The 16,300-nt window shown below is 47.0% G+C and overlaps 2 protein-coding genes and 1 long non-coding RNA gene across 3 annotated transcripts; 2 read left to right on the top strand and 1 right to left on the bottom strand.

Moving 5' to 3' along the window:
* The first annotated feature begins 3,534 nt into the window (after positions 1–3,534).
* LOC120694294 (translation initiation factor IF-2-like) lies at positions 3,535–4,275 on the top strand. The gene has a single exon (XM_039977454.1). It carries the CDS (start codon positions 3,535–3,537, stop codon positions 4,273–4,275), a length of 741 nt encoding a protein of 246 aa, XP_039833388.1.
* A 616-nt stretch (positions 4,276–4,891) lies between these two features.
* Positions 4,892–6,782, bottom strand: LOC120694295. Its single transcript, XR_005683422.1, has 2 exons — positions 5,491–6,782; positions 4,892–5,198 (listed from the first exon to the last, which is right to left on the bottom strand). It is a non-coding gene; the product is annotated as an uncharacterized LOC120694295 (long non-coding RNA).
* Position 6,783: 1 nt separating this feature from the next.
* Positions 6,784–7,356, top strand: LOC120694293 (translation initiation factor IF-2-like). Its single transcript, XM_039977453.1, has one exon. The coding sequence runs from the start codon at positions 6,784–6,786 to the stop codon at positions 7,354–7,356; it is 573 nt and encodes a 190-aa protein (XP_039833387.1).
* The last annotated feature ends 8,944 nt before the right edge of the window (positions 7,357–16,300 follow it).

Here is a 16,300-nt window from a genome sequence, read left to right as displayed (position 1 = left end):
ACCATCCGCCTCTTACCTGCGGACCGTCCGCGCAACCAAATTTCAGATAGCCCCAAAATTTGCCAACTTTTACAATTCCAACTTCAATTTGGGATCATTGCTCATATAAAATTCTAAAAGTCTCAAAACGAGCATGAATACCATCCAAAGACTCATAAGAGAGAGTAAGAACGAAAAATCAAAATTAAATCAATCAAAATCAAGAAAACTCAAAAATGGCTCAAAAATGCCTCAAAAATTCAGAAAAATGAAACAAGAGTTGCAAAGAAGAACCACATGCCATATGTACTAGTTTTCAAGCCATATTTCAGAAGTCAATGATGTTTAGCTCATTTCTCAACATACAAAACCGAGATTCATCCAATGGCTTGGTAAATATATCGGCCAATTGATCATCCGTGCCAATTCCATCAATCTTGATATCACCTTTGTTCACATGATGTCTAAGAAAATGATGGCGGATATCAATATGCTTGATTCTTGAATGTTGCACCAGATTAGTTGCAATTTTCACCCTTGGTTTGTAATTTGTGGTGAACTATATTGGCTTGTGAAACTCTTTATCACTATGGTTACTCTTGTGGCTTGTTGAGGTTGTGCTAATTATTTTTAATTCATATCATATATATCTTGTATGTTGTATGCCTCGATTTCCACTTGGAGGGGAAACTCCGTCAAAATTTTAAAATCTATATATTTGTGCTCATGGATTTCATTCAAAATTATATGCACATATCAAGGAGGAGTTCTCTCTACTCATCGAACTTAGGTGAATTTATTCATATCATATTCTAAAATTTTCAAGAAAAATGAGTAAGTTCTTCCAAAGTTCAATTCCAAGTCTACCTTATGCCTTGTGTATAAAGTTGACTTGAAGCTTTTTATCACTCCAAAATTAGTGTTGTCATCAATTACCAAAAAGAGGGAGATTGAAAGCATCTAGGCCCCTAATTCGAGTTTTGGTAATTAATGACAACGGTTATGGACTAACAATTGCATTTGAGATGATGTGCATAAGATAGTCCATGGATGAATGAGGTTCAAAGGATGATTATGGAACATTTGGAGTTGATGTGCAAAGCTCAGGCTCAAGGCAAATGTATATTATATAGGGCTTTTGCATTTTGCCGGTCATAAGGCGATCAGTGGATGAAAAATGACCGGGTTTGTTGGATAGGTAGTCGTACTATCAAGAGGGGTCTTTGCACTCGTGCTTGATGGGTCTCTAGTGCCATTTTGCTCAAAATATCTAGATGCATGCATGAGGGCTAACTTCGTTTTGAAAAGTTTGAAAAACAGCATCAAAACTTGTGCTAACTGTTTAAGGGCGGACGGTCCAGCCTAGAGGGGCGGACGGTCCGCCATACAATTGTAAAAATGTCCAGAGACATGTTTTTGTCTTTGGTGAGAAAAGGATTGAAGGGCAGACGGTCCGGCCCTGATGGGCGGACGGTCCGCCGGCTTAAGTAAAATTTGTCCAGAGACGTGTTTTTTCTAGTTGTGCTGATGGCTTGAACGGCGGACGGTCCACCCAGGGGGCGCGGATGATCCACCGGTCACTTGACAAAATGACCAGAAACGTTTTGGGTCTCTGGTGGAGTTTGAGGATGAACGGCGGATGGTCCGCCCCTGGGGCGCGGACGGTCCGCCGGTCAGTTTGAAAAAAGACCAGAGACGATTTTCATCTCTGGTGGTTTGGAACTTATAAATGCGGACGATCTGCCCATAGGGCGCGGACGGTCCGCCAGGGCTGTAATGGCTAGTTCTGACACGCATTAAATGCACTCTGACTCACTGGCTTATAACGGCGGACGGTACGGTTTTTGAACCGCGGACGGTCTGCGATTACACAGAAAAGAGTGTAACGGCTAGTTTTTGAGGGGACCTCTATATATACTCAATGCCCGGCCTTTGGGAGGCTCTCTTGGCCATTTGGACTACATTCTTGACTTTTTAGAACTGAGCCATCCCTCTCTCACACATTCTTGCTTAGAGATTGCATTCTTGAGAGTGTGAGAGCATCCTAGTGCACGGCATCAAGTGTTTGAGCTTTGTGGCGCTAAGAAAACTTTAAGCAAGCGTCATCGACTTGTTACTCTTGGGAGTTGCCGCTCCCTAGACGGCTTGGAGAAGCGGATTTCGTGGAGCACCTCCAAGGAGATTGTTGAGGAGCACCGATTTCGATTGTGAGAGGTCTTGTGCTCACCTCACCGGAGTGGTGAAGAGCAACTCTAGTGGAATCGAGGTGTGGAGCGGTTATTTGATTCAAGCCGGCTTAAGATCAAGAGAGTTCTTGATAGAGGAGCGGTTGATTCTTGGAATCCACCTTAACGTGGATTAGGGGTGACAGGCAAGTCATCGACACCACGGGTAAAAGTTCTTGTGTCAAGCTCGGTTACTTCTCTTGCTTTACTTTGAGCTATTTACATTACTAGAGCTTGATTTGTATCTTGTCACTTTAGGTTGCAAATCCAAACTAGAGATAGTTGTAGCATGACATAGGGTTTTTTTTTGTTACTAATTATATTTCTCTAGTGTTGGTGTTTTTAGTTTTAAACCGCCTATTCAAACCACCCCTCTAGTCGGTGTTCTTGATCCTACAGTTTCAGATTTTGTGCACATCGGAATTCTACTGGATTCGAGAACTGCTATGATGTGCTACTTGCAGATACATTAAACATTGAAAATTAACGTTAGCCGTCTCCATAGTGTAGGGGTTAGCACTGCAGACTTTGAATCCGGTGGGACCTTTTATTTTTGTTTTGTGCTTATGCTCATTAGTGTAGTGATGATCCCCCATGTTGGGACTGGAGATGACTGGAGACTGAACTCAATCGTTGTGAACTTCCATCGCTATTTCTACTTCGGAAGGATCATTAAAATTTAAAAGAGCATTGATTGTGGATTCAGAGGAAACCTTGTCTGGTTCAAAGGATCATAACAAAGATTCACTAGTGTAACCTTTTTTCCTTGGAAGAGGGAACAAATAAACGATGCAGCTCACAAGAATTGGGGGTTCAGTGGGAACCATGCCTGGTTCACAGATTCGTTTTCTTGCTTGCTTGGCTTGCTGAATCAGAAAACAAAAACTGTACCCCTTCTCAAGCAAAATCAAGAAATCGTTAGTGCGATGGCACTTCAGTGTTGCAGCACAAACTAAATTCTTTTGTGATGGCCATGGCAAAACATGTGCTGCTCGATATAGAGCCTTATCAATATCGTTTTTACCAAGTAGTAACAGATGCATGGCAAACATCTCCCAGCATCAGCTCAATGAACATATGGAAACAGGAACTGTCTCCGTACTCTAGCAAAATGCAGTATTCGTCAGAGTGGTGGCACTTCAGTGCGTGTTGCATCACAAGTTGGTTCTTTTGTTCGATAGAAACAGATGCAATGAATACAAACAGCTCCTGGCACCAGCTCGCAAGAATAATTCACACTCACACACCACAAACGTCATACATTGAATCCATCCTATAAGGGAACGATTAAACATCGCTACGCCCACCCAAACTGCCGTCCCCCACTGAGATGCTTGGGACCGAATGCACCAACAAAATTGTACCCCAAAACTCGCCACAGTTCAAAACAAAAGATCTGGATCATCCAAACCCCATCGAACGGACCGGAACGCTAGGCTTCAACGCGTTGAAGCGGACGGACAGCCCAACCCGCGCGCGGCGCGCCAGGTCCTCTTCCCCGCGCCCCGCGTTCGAAACTTTCTCCGACCGCCATCCGACTGCGCCGCGGCCTCCAGCTCCCCCACAGGCGCGTCCGGTACTGGGCGGGTCCGTGGCCGCCGCCGGGCCGCCGGCCTGCCTGCTGCGCCGCCTCGGGCCGAAGCCCCCTCCTGCGCCGCCTCACGCCGGGTCCCATCCGGCCGGGCTGCCTCCAGCGCGGCCTCCGGGCGGAGCCCTCTCCGGCCGGGGCGCCTCCTGCGCCGCCTCCCGCCGGCCCCATCCGGCCGAGCTGCCTCCGGCGCGGCGTCCGGGCGGAGCCCCCTCCGGCCGGGGTGCCTCCTGCGCCGCCTGCGCCTCCAGCGCCGCCTCCGACCGGGCCGCCTCCTGCGCCGCGTCCGGACGGGGACGCCGGCGGACGGGCCGCCTCCTGCGACGCCTCCGGACGGCCTCCGGGTGGGCGGGCAGCGTGCGCCTTGCGGCTGGCGGCGTGGGCGTGCGGCATGCCCGGCGCGCCTCGTGCCCGGCGTGCGGCCAGTCGTTCTTGGCTCCATTTCTTAAATCCGAGCATTTGGGGAGCTTTTGGTTGGTTTGATTCGTGCAAAGACATGTGTTGATGCTACTCCATGAGTGAATTTGATTGAATCAACACGAGCACGAAGAATCGAACCAATTTTGTTTTGGGGAGAAAAACTGCATTCTTGCGCATGATCTGAAATTCCTGGAGTTTGAGTTCAAATTGAGCCATGACGCTTTCGGGATAGCTTACCAACTCCATAGAGATTACCTGTACAAAGTTTGGGAGCGATTCCTTTTGATTTGATCAAGTTTGGGGCGTTTTTCTTTTATCCCATCTCTCTTCTCTTCTGGCTTCCTCATCTGTTCGTTGCTCGGCAGAGCAGAGCTGTGGCCGGCGCGAGCAGGACGACCATCCAGCGAGGGAGTGCGGCAGCCATCACCTGTTCGTTGCTCGGCAGAGCAGAGCTGTGACTCTTGTGATTTGTGAACCTTTTATTATGATAGTAAGTTGGCCCGTGCTAACGCTACGGGTAAAAAAACAACACATGTAATATTTATGTGTAATAATGATATACACTAAATAAAACAAAATGGTACATTTGAGCAACAAGATCAATGCAATTTTATGTTTCTGAACTTCTGAAACTCAACTAAAATGTTTATAATTGGACAATTATTCAAGAAGCAACCAATACACTGAACCATTGACAAATTGATTAGCCATTTTCTTAAGTAATTTTAAATTCTTTTAGATACAAATGGCAGAGACCATTGCATTATGGAAGTTCAGAAGGAAATAATACATCAATTTACTTCAAGCAAAAGGAAACAATACATCAATGTACTTCAAGCAAACAACATTGCATTATGGAAGTTCTTAATGCCATACTAAAGTTTATTGTCCCACCATTCATGTTAGCATCAGTATTTAATTGTAGAGCACACAATCATAACGTGATAAACCTTTCCTCATCCAATCTGCTAATAGAAGATATAACCCTGTGAGTGCAGAAAAACCTATCATTAACTTCCCATTGGAATAAAGTAGCATGGTATAGTGTGCATTTCAGACAATTTAGAAATTTCAAACTGAGACAAGCAATGTTATTTTTCTCATGGCTTATACAATCAATTTGAACCATATGTAAAATGCCAAGCAAATTCCCATAGTAGCATAAAGCAGAATAATATTGTTTAACAAAGTACTATGCTCTGGCAATTAAACACAATGGAATGCAAGTGAAATGCCAAGCTAGAAATCTAGAGAAGAGGAGGAAATGGAAATGCTTACATCGATATCACTTATGGATAGATAGAGCCATTTTCTCAAAGATCCAAAGACTTCCACGTGCCATGCAAAACTGGGAATGATCACCAAATAGTTCAAAGCTATCTGTTCTCCAGCACAGCAGTGAGGTCATATATGTTTGAAAACATCAGATACTCTTGCACAGCAGCTAAAGATTGCTCTTCAGAAGAATGTGAGATAAAATTGCAGAAGCCAAGAATCTCTGCTGCAAATAGTTAATATCTATCAGTACTATCAACATCAATTAAATTCAAAATATATGTGCTTCATACATAAGGACATATCAGCACTCGCCTTGAGGATTATTTATGTGAACTCGCATATTACCTCAAAACTGTTATTCTGTGCAAAAATCCTTTCCTAGTAGGCTATGTTTTAATCGTATAAACTCCTAAGTCTAGAAACTTAAGACACAGAAGAAACAGTCCAGTAACAGATAGAAATTAACCAGGGTAGCTCTCCTATGCCCAGTTCCATCCCAGCAACTGTAATTGAGCTTCATTTGAAATGTGACATGAAATGGGTAATTCTATAGAAAGAAAAAAATATAAAAGAAAATGTGATTTCAGTAGGTTGATCAAAGGTGAATAGTGCTACCATAATGTGGCAATACTATTGATCAATTTGTACTCGTAGATATTTCAACAAACGTAAACTGCACACATGATTGCTCAAATTTATCTTCTAATTAATTGAGTCCATATCTAAATCCTTTCATTATAAATTTTATAGAACACGGCAATTAGCAAAGAATGAGAAATCAATCATTCTTGGGTTGAATCATGGGTACACGTACCATAAATGTCGGAGATGGGATGATGGCTGCCGCACTCCCTCGCTGGATGGTCGTCCTGCTGGTGCCGGCCACAGCTCTGCTCTGCCGAGCAACGAACAGATGAGGAAGCCAGAAGAGAAGAGAGATGGGATAAAAGAAAAACGCCCCAAACTTGATCAAATCAAAAGGAATCGCTCCCAAACTTTGCACAGGTGATCTCTATGGAGTTGGTAAGCTATCCCGAAAGCGTCATGGCTCAATTTGAACTCAAACTCCAGGAATTTCAGATCATGCGCAAGAATGCAGTTTTCTCCCCAAAACAAAATTGGTTCGATTCTTCGTGCTCGTGTTGATTCAATCAAATTCACTCATGGAGTAGCATCAACACATGTCTTTGCACGAATCAAACCAACCAAAAGCTCCCCAAATGCTCGGATTTAAGAAATGGAGCCAAGAACGACTGGCCGCACGCCGGGCACGAGGCGCACCGGGCATGCCGCATGCCCACGCCGCCAGCCGCAAGGCGCACGCTGCCCGCCCACCCGGAGGCCGTCCGGAGGCGTCGCAGGAGGCGGCCCGTCCGCCGGCGTCCCCGTCCGGACGCGGCGCAGGAGGCGGCCCGGTCGGAGGCGGCGCTGGAGGCGCAGGCGGCGCAGGAGGCACCCCGGCCGGAGGGGGCTCCGCCCGGACGCCGCGCCGGAGGCAGCTCGGCCGGATGGGGCCGGCGGGAGGCGGTGCAGGAGGCGCCCCGGCCGGAGAGGGCTCCGCCCGGAGGCCGCGCCGGAGGCAGCCCGGCCGGATGGGACCCGGCGTGGGGCGGCGCAGGAGGGGGCTTCGGCCCGAGGCGGCGCAGCAGGCAGGCCGGCGGCCCGGCGGCGGCCACGGACCCGCCCAGTACCGGACGCGCCTGTGGGGGAGCTGGAGGCCGCGGCGCAGTCGGATGGCGGCCGGAGAAAGTTTCGAACGCGGGGCGCGGGGAAGAGGACCTGGCGCGCCGCGCGCGGGTTGGGCTGTCCGTCCGCTTCAACGCGTTGAAGCCTAGCGTTCCGGTCCGTTCGATGGGGTTTGGATGATCCAGATCTTTTGTTTTGAACTGTGGCGAGTTTTCGGGTACAATTTTGTTGGTGCATTCGGTCCCAAGCATCTCAGTGGGGGACGGCAGTTTGGGTGGGCGTAGCGATGTTTAATCGTTCCCTTATAGGATGGATAAATTATCATAACGTACCAATTCATTCTCCAAGCTATGGCTCCCATTACTAATCTCAATATGATGACCAAACTGCTGAGTGGGAGGCTGCGGGAAGACCAGCATCGGGGCATCACCAATCATGGAAAGTACATCACCATACCGGCTCACTACAGCAAAGTGCTGCTGATTACTGTGTTCAATCATCTTCTTACCGGTCGTTTCAAGTTGAACACCTCCACTATACTCAGCCGGAGAAGTGAAGTGGATATTAAAATAAATATCCCTGTAGACTGAACGACCTGCATAACGACCCACAAGACGATTCAAGGACCTACCAAGCCTCGCGTCTGCAAGAATAGCATGCAACTCTAGCTTTTGTCGTTTCTCTGGATCATACTGGGCAAGAGATGGCCGGATAAATCCATGTGCCCTCTTAGGTCGTGTGTCTATGCACAATAATTCTAGCTTTATCCATTTCATTGGATCATGCGAGGCCCATATTATTGCACGGAGATTCTCACAACCTAGAAGGAAGAGCCGCTTGAGCAATGGGACATCTGCCACCATTGTTGTAAGGTCAAGTACCTTGATTGGACATTCTGAGAGGTCCAACTCCACAAGATTTGGTAGCCCCCATATAAACAAATTCTCCAACTGTGTGCATCCTTGTAGGGATATCTTGGAGGTTTTGACATCCCTATTATCTGCATGAGGCAGTTGCTTTGGCTCAGAAGATTCTAGATGCAACTTAAATAAAGATGATGTCCAATGGGTTGCTGGTCCATATCCATCAAAGCTAAATGACCTTAGGGAAGAGGGAAGCCCATTCGGCACAACAACATTCTCTAGGCCGTCACAACCATCAAGGATAAGCATCTCGAGGCTCTTTGCCATTGATAAGCTTGTCGGTAGATTTTCCATATCTCTGTTACCTGACAAATCAAGTATTTCCAGATCTACTTTGTCCACAAATGAATTGTAGTAATCTATTGTTGTCTTTGCTTCGTGAGTAGGTTTTATTATCCGAAGCTTTTGGAGGTAAGGGAGCCTTCTCAATAATCTACTTGTTAACTTCCAACACATGAGTCCCTCGATATTTAGCTCCCTGAGGTTGGCCATGATCTCCATCTTTCCTTCAGATATGATATCGTCCCATTCAGTGTAACGTAAGTCAAGGACCCATAGGCTTTGTAGAAACACCCAATAATCTGTATTGTTTTCTACCCCAACTGTGTTGATATTTGTGCAGTGATCCAAGCCGAGGAATCTCAATCTGTGGCACTGAAGGAAAGGAGGTGATATAAAACAGAATGCACACCAAGAAAGAATTACCACGCCAAGGTTGCTGCAATGTGTAAGAAATCCATTTGGTAAGGCTTGCAGGTTATCCGACTTTTCAAACGCTACGAACAAAGACGATGCACTTTCCAATATATCTTTTGTATCATCTATTGCTGTAATATTCTTCGAGGTGACACAAACCCAACGATGTGGCTTCTTTTTGGGGAAGGAGATATCATCTTTGAATACAAAAAATGGAGCCTCCGGATCTTCCATGAGTTTTGCAAACACTGAACCAAGCAAAGGAGCATCGCACACCCAAAGTATTTCCTGATGCAATCTATCAATAATCTGCCTTGTTACGTCCCCGGCCTTAATGATCCCATCGCAGGTCCAGTAGTTTGGAGCATGAGCCACCCAAGCAAATCCAGTGATTCTGTGAAAACTACATTGCAAGAACAACTCATACAGGCAACTTTCCATTAACATTATTAGGTCAATGCCTCGCACCCAAGGTTGGCGAGCGACTATGTTGGCGGCTTCTTCACGCAACAGTGACTGAAACTGCGAACTTGTTAATTCGCTGGCCAGCGACCTGGTATAAAGAAGAACTTGGGTGTATCTGAGCTTCCTTCCTATCTCCTCACGGCGATTATGTATGGTCAAAGACCGTCTTTTGAACGTTCATAACATTATGTGGTCGCAATAGCCAGGAGTAATACCAAACCTAGTTACATCAACCTCATCGTCACTTCCATTAAGAAAAATCATCATAAATTTTTTGTCCACCAGGGTTCGGGTAATCACTTGCGAAACACTTGGTATCACATCCCTAGAGCCATGGTCCACACCATTGAAGTCATCATCCTCATCCTGCATGTCAAGCACGGCCATTGTTTCAGGGCCAAGTTTTAGCTCCTCTGCGATTTTCCTTTGCATCACCCTTTTACTTTCCCACGCTGAGCAATCTATGTAAACTATTTTGTCAAGGCATAGTTCTGGAGGAGTTTTCTTAGCTTTGATTGACCGAAGTTCTTGTTCTATGGATCTCAGGACCGGGGCCACCCCAAAGCCACTCCAACCATTAAAATAGATGACCTTTTTGTCTCTGTAGCGCCGAATATAATAAAATATTTTCTCTCCAGCACCGCCAACGTCTCTTGCATCGAAACCCTGCAGTGGAGTAAGCAGGAAACAAGGTGAGGCCACATTAATTCATTGCAGCTTCAGCTAACAATTAGTTAATCCGATACGAATGCATGCTCAGGTAGGGGTGTATGAATCTATGGGTATTATATTGGTGTATGTATAAATCAGCTAGCAGAGAGAATGCAGTGGTGTCTGAAAACTTGTTTGAATTAAAAGTGCCAATGTTTTAGGCCAATCTCAATATACAGTTTCATTGCACAGTTATCAAGACTAAGAACTTGGTAACTATACCGGCTGTGTTTTATAGGAATGGAACTCTCCTCTCATCTGATGAAACTCTCAACCTCTATTGAGACGGCCTTACAGTCACACGAACTAGCAAGGTGGCCTACACAATTAGCGCGGGTAGCTAGTCTTTTCTATGTCAGTATTTGGTTATTTTTATTTTAAAATAAATAGATGCAAATAGTTGTATTTAGTCGTGTCTTCATTGTAACTGACCATGGTATACCTATGCTTTTTTTCATCATCATATATGTGGTGTATCTTATTGAACATTAATTTAGAAAGAAGAATATACCCTATCTAGAAACATATTTGTTATATTTACTTAAAGAAATATAATTTTGTTTAGATTTTTAATTGGAGATGTACATTTTTTTGTAAGTTATGGACACATGATAAGCTATCGTTAGATTTCTAGTGAAATATCTAGATGAGTGGTCCAATATATATCACCAGAAGTAATCATTCGAATTTGATTTTGAATGAAACATTAATGAGCAGTGGAAGCGTCCTCTTTAGTTCTCATCATATGAAAATTGCTTTCCTCTTTTCTTTGTTGTCTAATCGTTGGTTGTTACCGCCCCATTCATTATGCTTACATATTGTCTTATGGCTGAGGACCGAGCTTAGCTCGGTTGGCTCGCTCGCCAGGTGCACGAGCGACCGGGCACGGGTTCGATCCCGGGATCGGACACCGCGTGCCTCACTAGGTGTGTAGGAACAATATATCTCTTAATAAATCTCGTTGCCTCCTACGGATGCGGTACAACTGTCATGTCTATCAGCCGTGGTACCGAGCCTACGGATGTGGTACAATTGTCACATCTATCAGCCGTGGTACAGAGCCTAGGTATAAGATGTAGGTCTAGCTTGCGCACTAGAGGTGTGAGTGTGTGGGTTGGTGTACGTGTGGGATGTATGGTAGTGCGTGAGTTCAGATACTACAACTTGTACTGGAAGGTTGAGGCAATCAAAAAAAAATATTGTCTTATGGCTGTTGTAACTTTTCCCAGCCCAAAACTGTGTGCCATTATTAACAAATTCATTGTTGAGGTTAGCAAGGTATCACATTATCTTTTTTGCTCATCCTCTTTCTCCCACTTCTGCTCCAAAGGAGATCCGCCCACTATGTTTTTTCTTTTGCGAAAGGGAAGATATATTAAACCATGAAATAGTACATCCCCCATTTTACAACCAGACCCCCGAAAGAAAAGGAAATTACAAAGGAGTCCCTAAAACTCATGTTCATCATCCTCATCTTCTTAGGAGCTCCGGTCAGCAGCAAAAGCCTCGATCCATCACCAGCAGGAGCAGAATCGAAGCTGAATCCTCCAAATCCTCCATCATCAGACTCCATAGCATGGTTAAGCCGCAAAAACCACCGTCCCAGATCTCCCATCAGGATGGATTTAAACCACTGAAACAGTATCAGCAATCTGATCGATGGAGAGGAAAGATGAGCAGACTCCAAGAGATGGCACACCAGGCTGCCGGAGACAAAGATGGCGCCACCTCCTCCAGATCGAAGAAGAAGTCCACCAGGAAGACCGCAGCCGGCGACAACACCACCAGCCCGGTAGGTAAAGCTCACAGTGGAGCACATAAGATCCTTCCCTAACGCCAAGATAAAGACCAGTACTAACCTTATGCAGATCTCGCCGGAGACGACACCACCGTTGCCATCATCGCCGGAAAGTTGCACAGGTACCCTAACCCTAGCCAGCGATATAAAAGGCGCCGGTGGGACAAAGGACCTACTAGAACTAAAGCCTAAATCTATATAGGCCCTCCTGCCAAAGGAGCCGGGCACCCCTCTCATACCCGCCGCTAGCAAGGACGCCGAAGTGGAGGGGCCATCAGACCGACGGAGGGAAGAACAAGTCGCCCTCGAAATCGCCCTATTTTACTATAGAAGGGGAAAGACGGTTCGAGTAGCAACACCATCTGCCCACTATGTTAAGGTCAACAAAGACGTACCCTTTGTAACACCCGGTTTATAAAAGAACATAAACCGAGTAATCATATACGTGCCAGGATCAAGTCACACGTATATACAACAGAATGAACAGTATATCACAGCACATATCACGAATAAGACATAATAAAACGAATACGAATGTTATTTATTACAATAATGACAAAAATGTCTGATACAGCGGAAGCGAAGTACAAAATACGATAAAGCTCTCCGAAGCTGAAGCAGGGCGCCACAGGGACGTCGACTGGGAGACGAACACCTAGAAGTCCTCGTAGTACTGGTAACGCTGGACGAACTCCCTCGGGTCGGCAGGAACTGAGCAGCAGTAGCGTAGCCAAGAGGAAAAAGTAGAGAAGAGGCAAGGGTGAGTACACAACTTGTACTCAACAAGTATAACACAAACTATGAGGCTCTAGGCTGGCTGACTCGACTGCATTAGCTTTTAAGTGTTGGCAAAATTTTATTAAAGCTATTTACTACGAGTTGATGAATTACCATTAACCCAGTTACATAGTTATTAATCAGAATTAATTAAGAAACTACTGAGAACCAAACCGAAACCAAGCCACCAAGGTAACCCCGAGAAGCACCTCCCTCGTCGGAAGGAGATAACTTCACTAATCAAAAGGAGGATCTGGGCCGCTCATAACCGTGAGCACGGCTAGTATACCAGTTTTACACTCTGCAGAGGTTGCACATCTTTACCCACAAGTCGTGAGCTACGCCAGTTGTTCATCACACTTCCTTAGGTGAGATGGCCAGCGACTCACTACGAGGCCTTTAAAAAGAATCTCGTTGGTAAGGCGTAACCGCGAGAGTTAGGTCGGCGACGATGGGGCCCACCTCCAGGGGTACAAGCACGTAGCACAGACCAAGCCGGAGGAGCAGGGACCATTGAAGCTTACTACTCTTGCCCCGCAGGTAAGTTACTCCAAACCAAAAAGTTCTAATTATTACGCCAAGTCTATCCCATTCTAGCCTTGTGGTAGCGCTGTTGTCCCAGGTTGTCGCTCTATGAATCGGTCCTTATGGAGAGTGGCCAACCAGGCAGTAAGCACCGTGCTGGCCCCCTAAACCATGTTTCTAACAAAAGCCAATTTTTAACGAGACGTGAGCCACTCAAGCCACACAGAGTGCCACTCTCAGAATTAAATTCAAGTAAAACATTAATCAATTTAATTAAAAAGGACCAGAATATGTTGTAGCGCAGCAACCTAGCACAACTAACCAAAATGCAACCCAAAGGTATATATAAAGGATATAAAGTGGCTAAGAAAGTCCTTATAGGCATACAGTATTAAAATGCAGTATGAAATTGTAATTTAAGATGATAGGTTGTTCATGTTACACTTGCCTTCCTCGTACTACTCCTGCTGCTGCTCAAAGGGCTTGGAAGACGGCTGCTCCTGGTACTGGTACTGGGGCTCCTCAGATGGATCAACGTCTACTCACGAACACATGGCCAAAACAACGCACAACAATAAGCATGCAAGCAAACAAAAGCTAACACTAAGAAATAGTACATCAATTCATAAAAATAGCACACTAAACTAGTCTAGAACTATTCTACGCGTTACAACGATCGTGTGGACATAAAGAACGCCTAAAACGGAGCTAAAACGCATAATCTAGGCCAAAAACAAGTTCTAGGGGCTTATCTGCGAGAAAAACTAAGTTCCAGGGGGTTTTCTGCAAAAACCGAGGACTAAAACATAATTAAACTAAAACTCTGGGGTCTAACTCATGAAAAGACTAGTGCTAGACTGCGGGTTCAATATTCGACAAACTCAGGGGGTTCCTTGCAAGAAAACAGAACTGATCTGCAAATATTTCTGAGTAAAGATGGACCCCGGGTTGATTGTGGAAAACCTGAGGGGTTCTTTAGCAAAACTCCCAGGCCGAACCGGTATCCTAGGATATTGGCCGTTGGATCTAGATCTAATGGTGTGGATCAAAGGGTAAGCTGATCTAATCTTGGCCGTGCGTCTCAGATCGGACGGCCAGAAACAAATCACGCGAGGGCGGCGGCGGTGCTGTCGCCGGCGAGCTATTTCACGGCGGCGCACGGCTGGGGCTCACCGGACCGGGCCGAACTTGGCCGTCCGGGCACGAAATCGAGCGCAGCTTGGCTCTAGAGACTGCGCGCGGAACGGGTAAAGCTCCTAGGGCAAAAGCGGGGGCTGGCGTTGCTTAGGGCGGCGGATCCAACCGCGGCGGCGGCTCTGCATGGCGAGACTCGTCGGCGCAGGGCATTCTGGCCTCGGGGAAGGTCTACTGGCTATGAAACCTAGCTAGAAAAGAGAGAGGAGATGGAGACGGTTCTCACCGTGGCCCGAATCGGGCGGAGATGAAGTGCAGAGGGTGTCAACGGCGAGTCCGGGAGGAGGTGGCGCGGCGGAGCTCGTGGAGCGGGCGCTGGAGTACAAGTCCGAGCATCCTAGTCCCTCGGGCTGGTGCGTGAGTGCGCTGCGAAGCCAGGAGACCGGTTAGCAAGGCCGGAGGATCACCGGTGGTGAACAATTCCGGCGAGGCCAGAGCTCACCTGCGTGGCGGACCCGGCGAAATTCCGCGCACACCAGAACTGGAAGTTGGGACTGGGGGCTCGCAGACCTTCTTGGCTCCAAGGCAGGGCTTTTGCGGCGACTGGTGATGGCGGGGGAACGGCGGAGCATCGGGGACACGACGGCGTGGGTCCTCTGCCCCAACGCCAGGAGCGCGGTAGGGCTGGGTTAGGGTTGTGGGGCGGGAGATGGGAAGGTGCGGGTGCAGGGAAGGCCGGGGTGCTAAATATGGAAGGGGAGCCGGGATCTCGGCGTGTGTGCCGTGGAGGGCGCGGGCGAGCGTCACGGCGAGATTAGCGGCGGGCGTTTGTTGCACGGCAGGGTAAGGCGGGGAAGACGGAGCTGACCAGTGGGTCAGCATTGGCAGCGATTGAGGCGGGGACACGGTAGGTGGGACCGGCGGGTCGGGCGACGCGCGAGTGGCCGAAGGCGCCGACAGGTGGGTCCGAACGGGCAGACTCAGAACGAGCGCGCGGTGCTGAGGGAGCGGAGAGAGTGGGAGTCGGGCCGGCGGGGCGCGAGGCGTGGGAGTGGGCCATGCGCGCGGAACGGGCCGCTGCGCTGGACGTGAGCGAGGGGCGCTGGGCCGCTGCTGGATCAGGCCATCCGTGGGGGAAGAGGGGAGTGGCGTCGCGGGCCAGATGCGGGGAGCGGGCCCCAGGAAGGAGGCCGCGTTGACTGCTGGGCTGAAGAGGGAAGGAGCTGGGCTGGTCTGCTGGGCTGGGAAAAAGGGAAGTGGGCCAACGGGTTGGGCTTCCAACTGGGTTTGGGTTTGGTTTCTTCCTCTATTTCTTTCTCCTAATTCAAACCAAACTAATACTATTCGAATTCAAATTCAAATTTGAATTCCACACTAACACTCAAACAAATAAAAGAGATGCTCCAGCATGAATGCAACAAACATTTTAACCCTAAGATAAATTTTAATTGCTTATGGAACAAAAATTATATTAAATGCAAGACTAAGCAAATAAATTCCTAGAAAATTAAATAAAACCAAATAAATTTATTATTAACTAGGAAAACTAAGTTAGGGTGTTACACCCTTGAATGGGCCTGGCCTTCCATACTACATGAAACTTTTTATGGATGTGCATGCATGCTAAACATCGGTTTTCGAGTTCCTTTATTCAAGATCACCTCACCACTCTGCCATGGTTGTATTATTGTCCTTTTCTTCTAAATTTTTCACCTCTTGGCTATCCACTAAACATCATGCTATATAGCAAGACATCACCATCTTATTATGACTTGATGGTAGGGAAACTGTAGGATGCTGACGGCCCGGGACACATGGGTGTCATCACAGATGCCTATTACAACTCGGGTACGGGGGTAATCAGGACTATGACTCTAGGCAAGGTGTATACATGGAAGGCTTAGTCAACTACGAGTGATTTTAGGGATAACTTGTACTAAAGAACTTGGATTGTACTCAAACCAGGACTCCATGTAACCGATCTTGTAACTCTGCCTCCCCAGTATATAAGGCGAGACAGGGACCCCTCCAAAACATACACAATCAATATGATCAAGCACAAACATGACGTAGGGTATTACGATCTTGACTTGAG

Source organism: Panicum virgatum, unplaced genomic scaffold, assembly GCF_016808335.1.
Source record: "Panicum virgatum strain AP13 unplaced genomic scaffold, P.virgatum_v5 scaffold_4631, whole genome shotgun sequence".
NCBI lineage: Eukaryota > Viridiplantae > Streptophyta > Magnoliopsida > Poales > Poaceae > Panicum > Panicum virgatum.
Note: the sequence above shows the minus strand (reverse complement) of the source record. Positions and strands in the feature narration are given on the sequence as shown.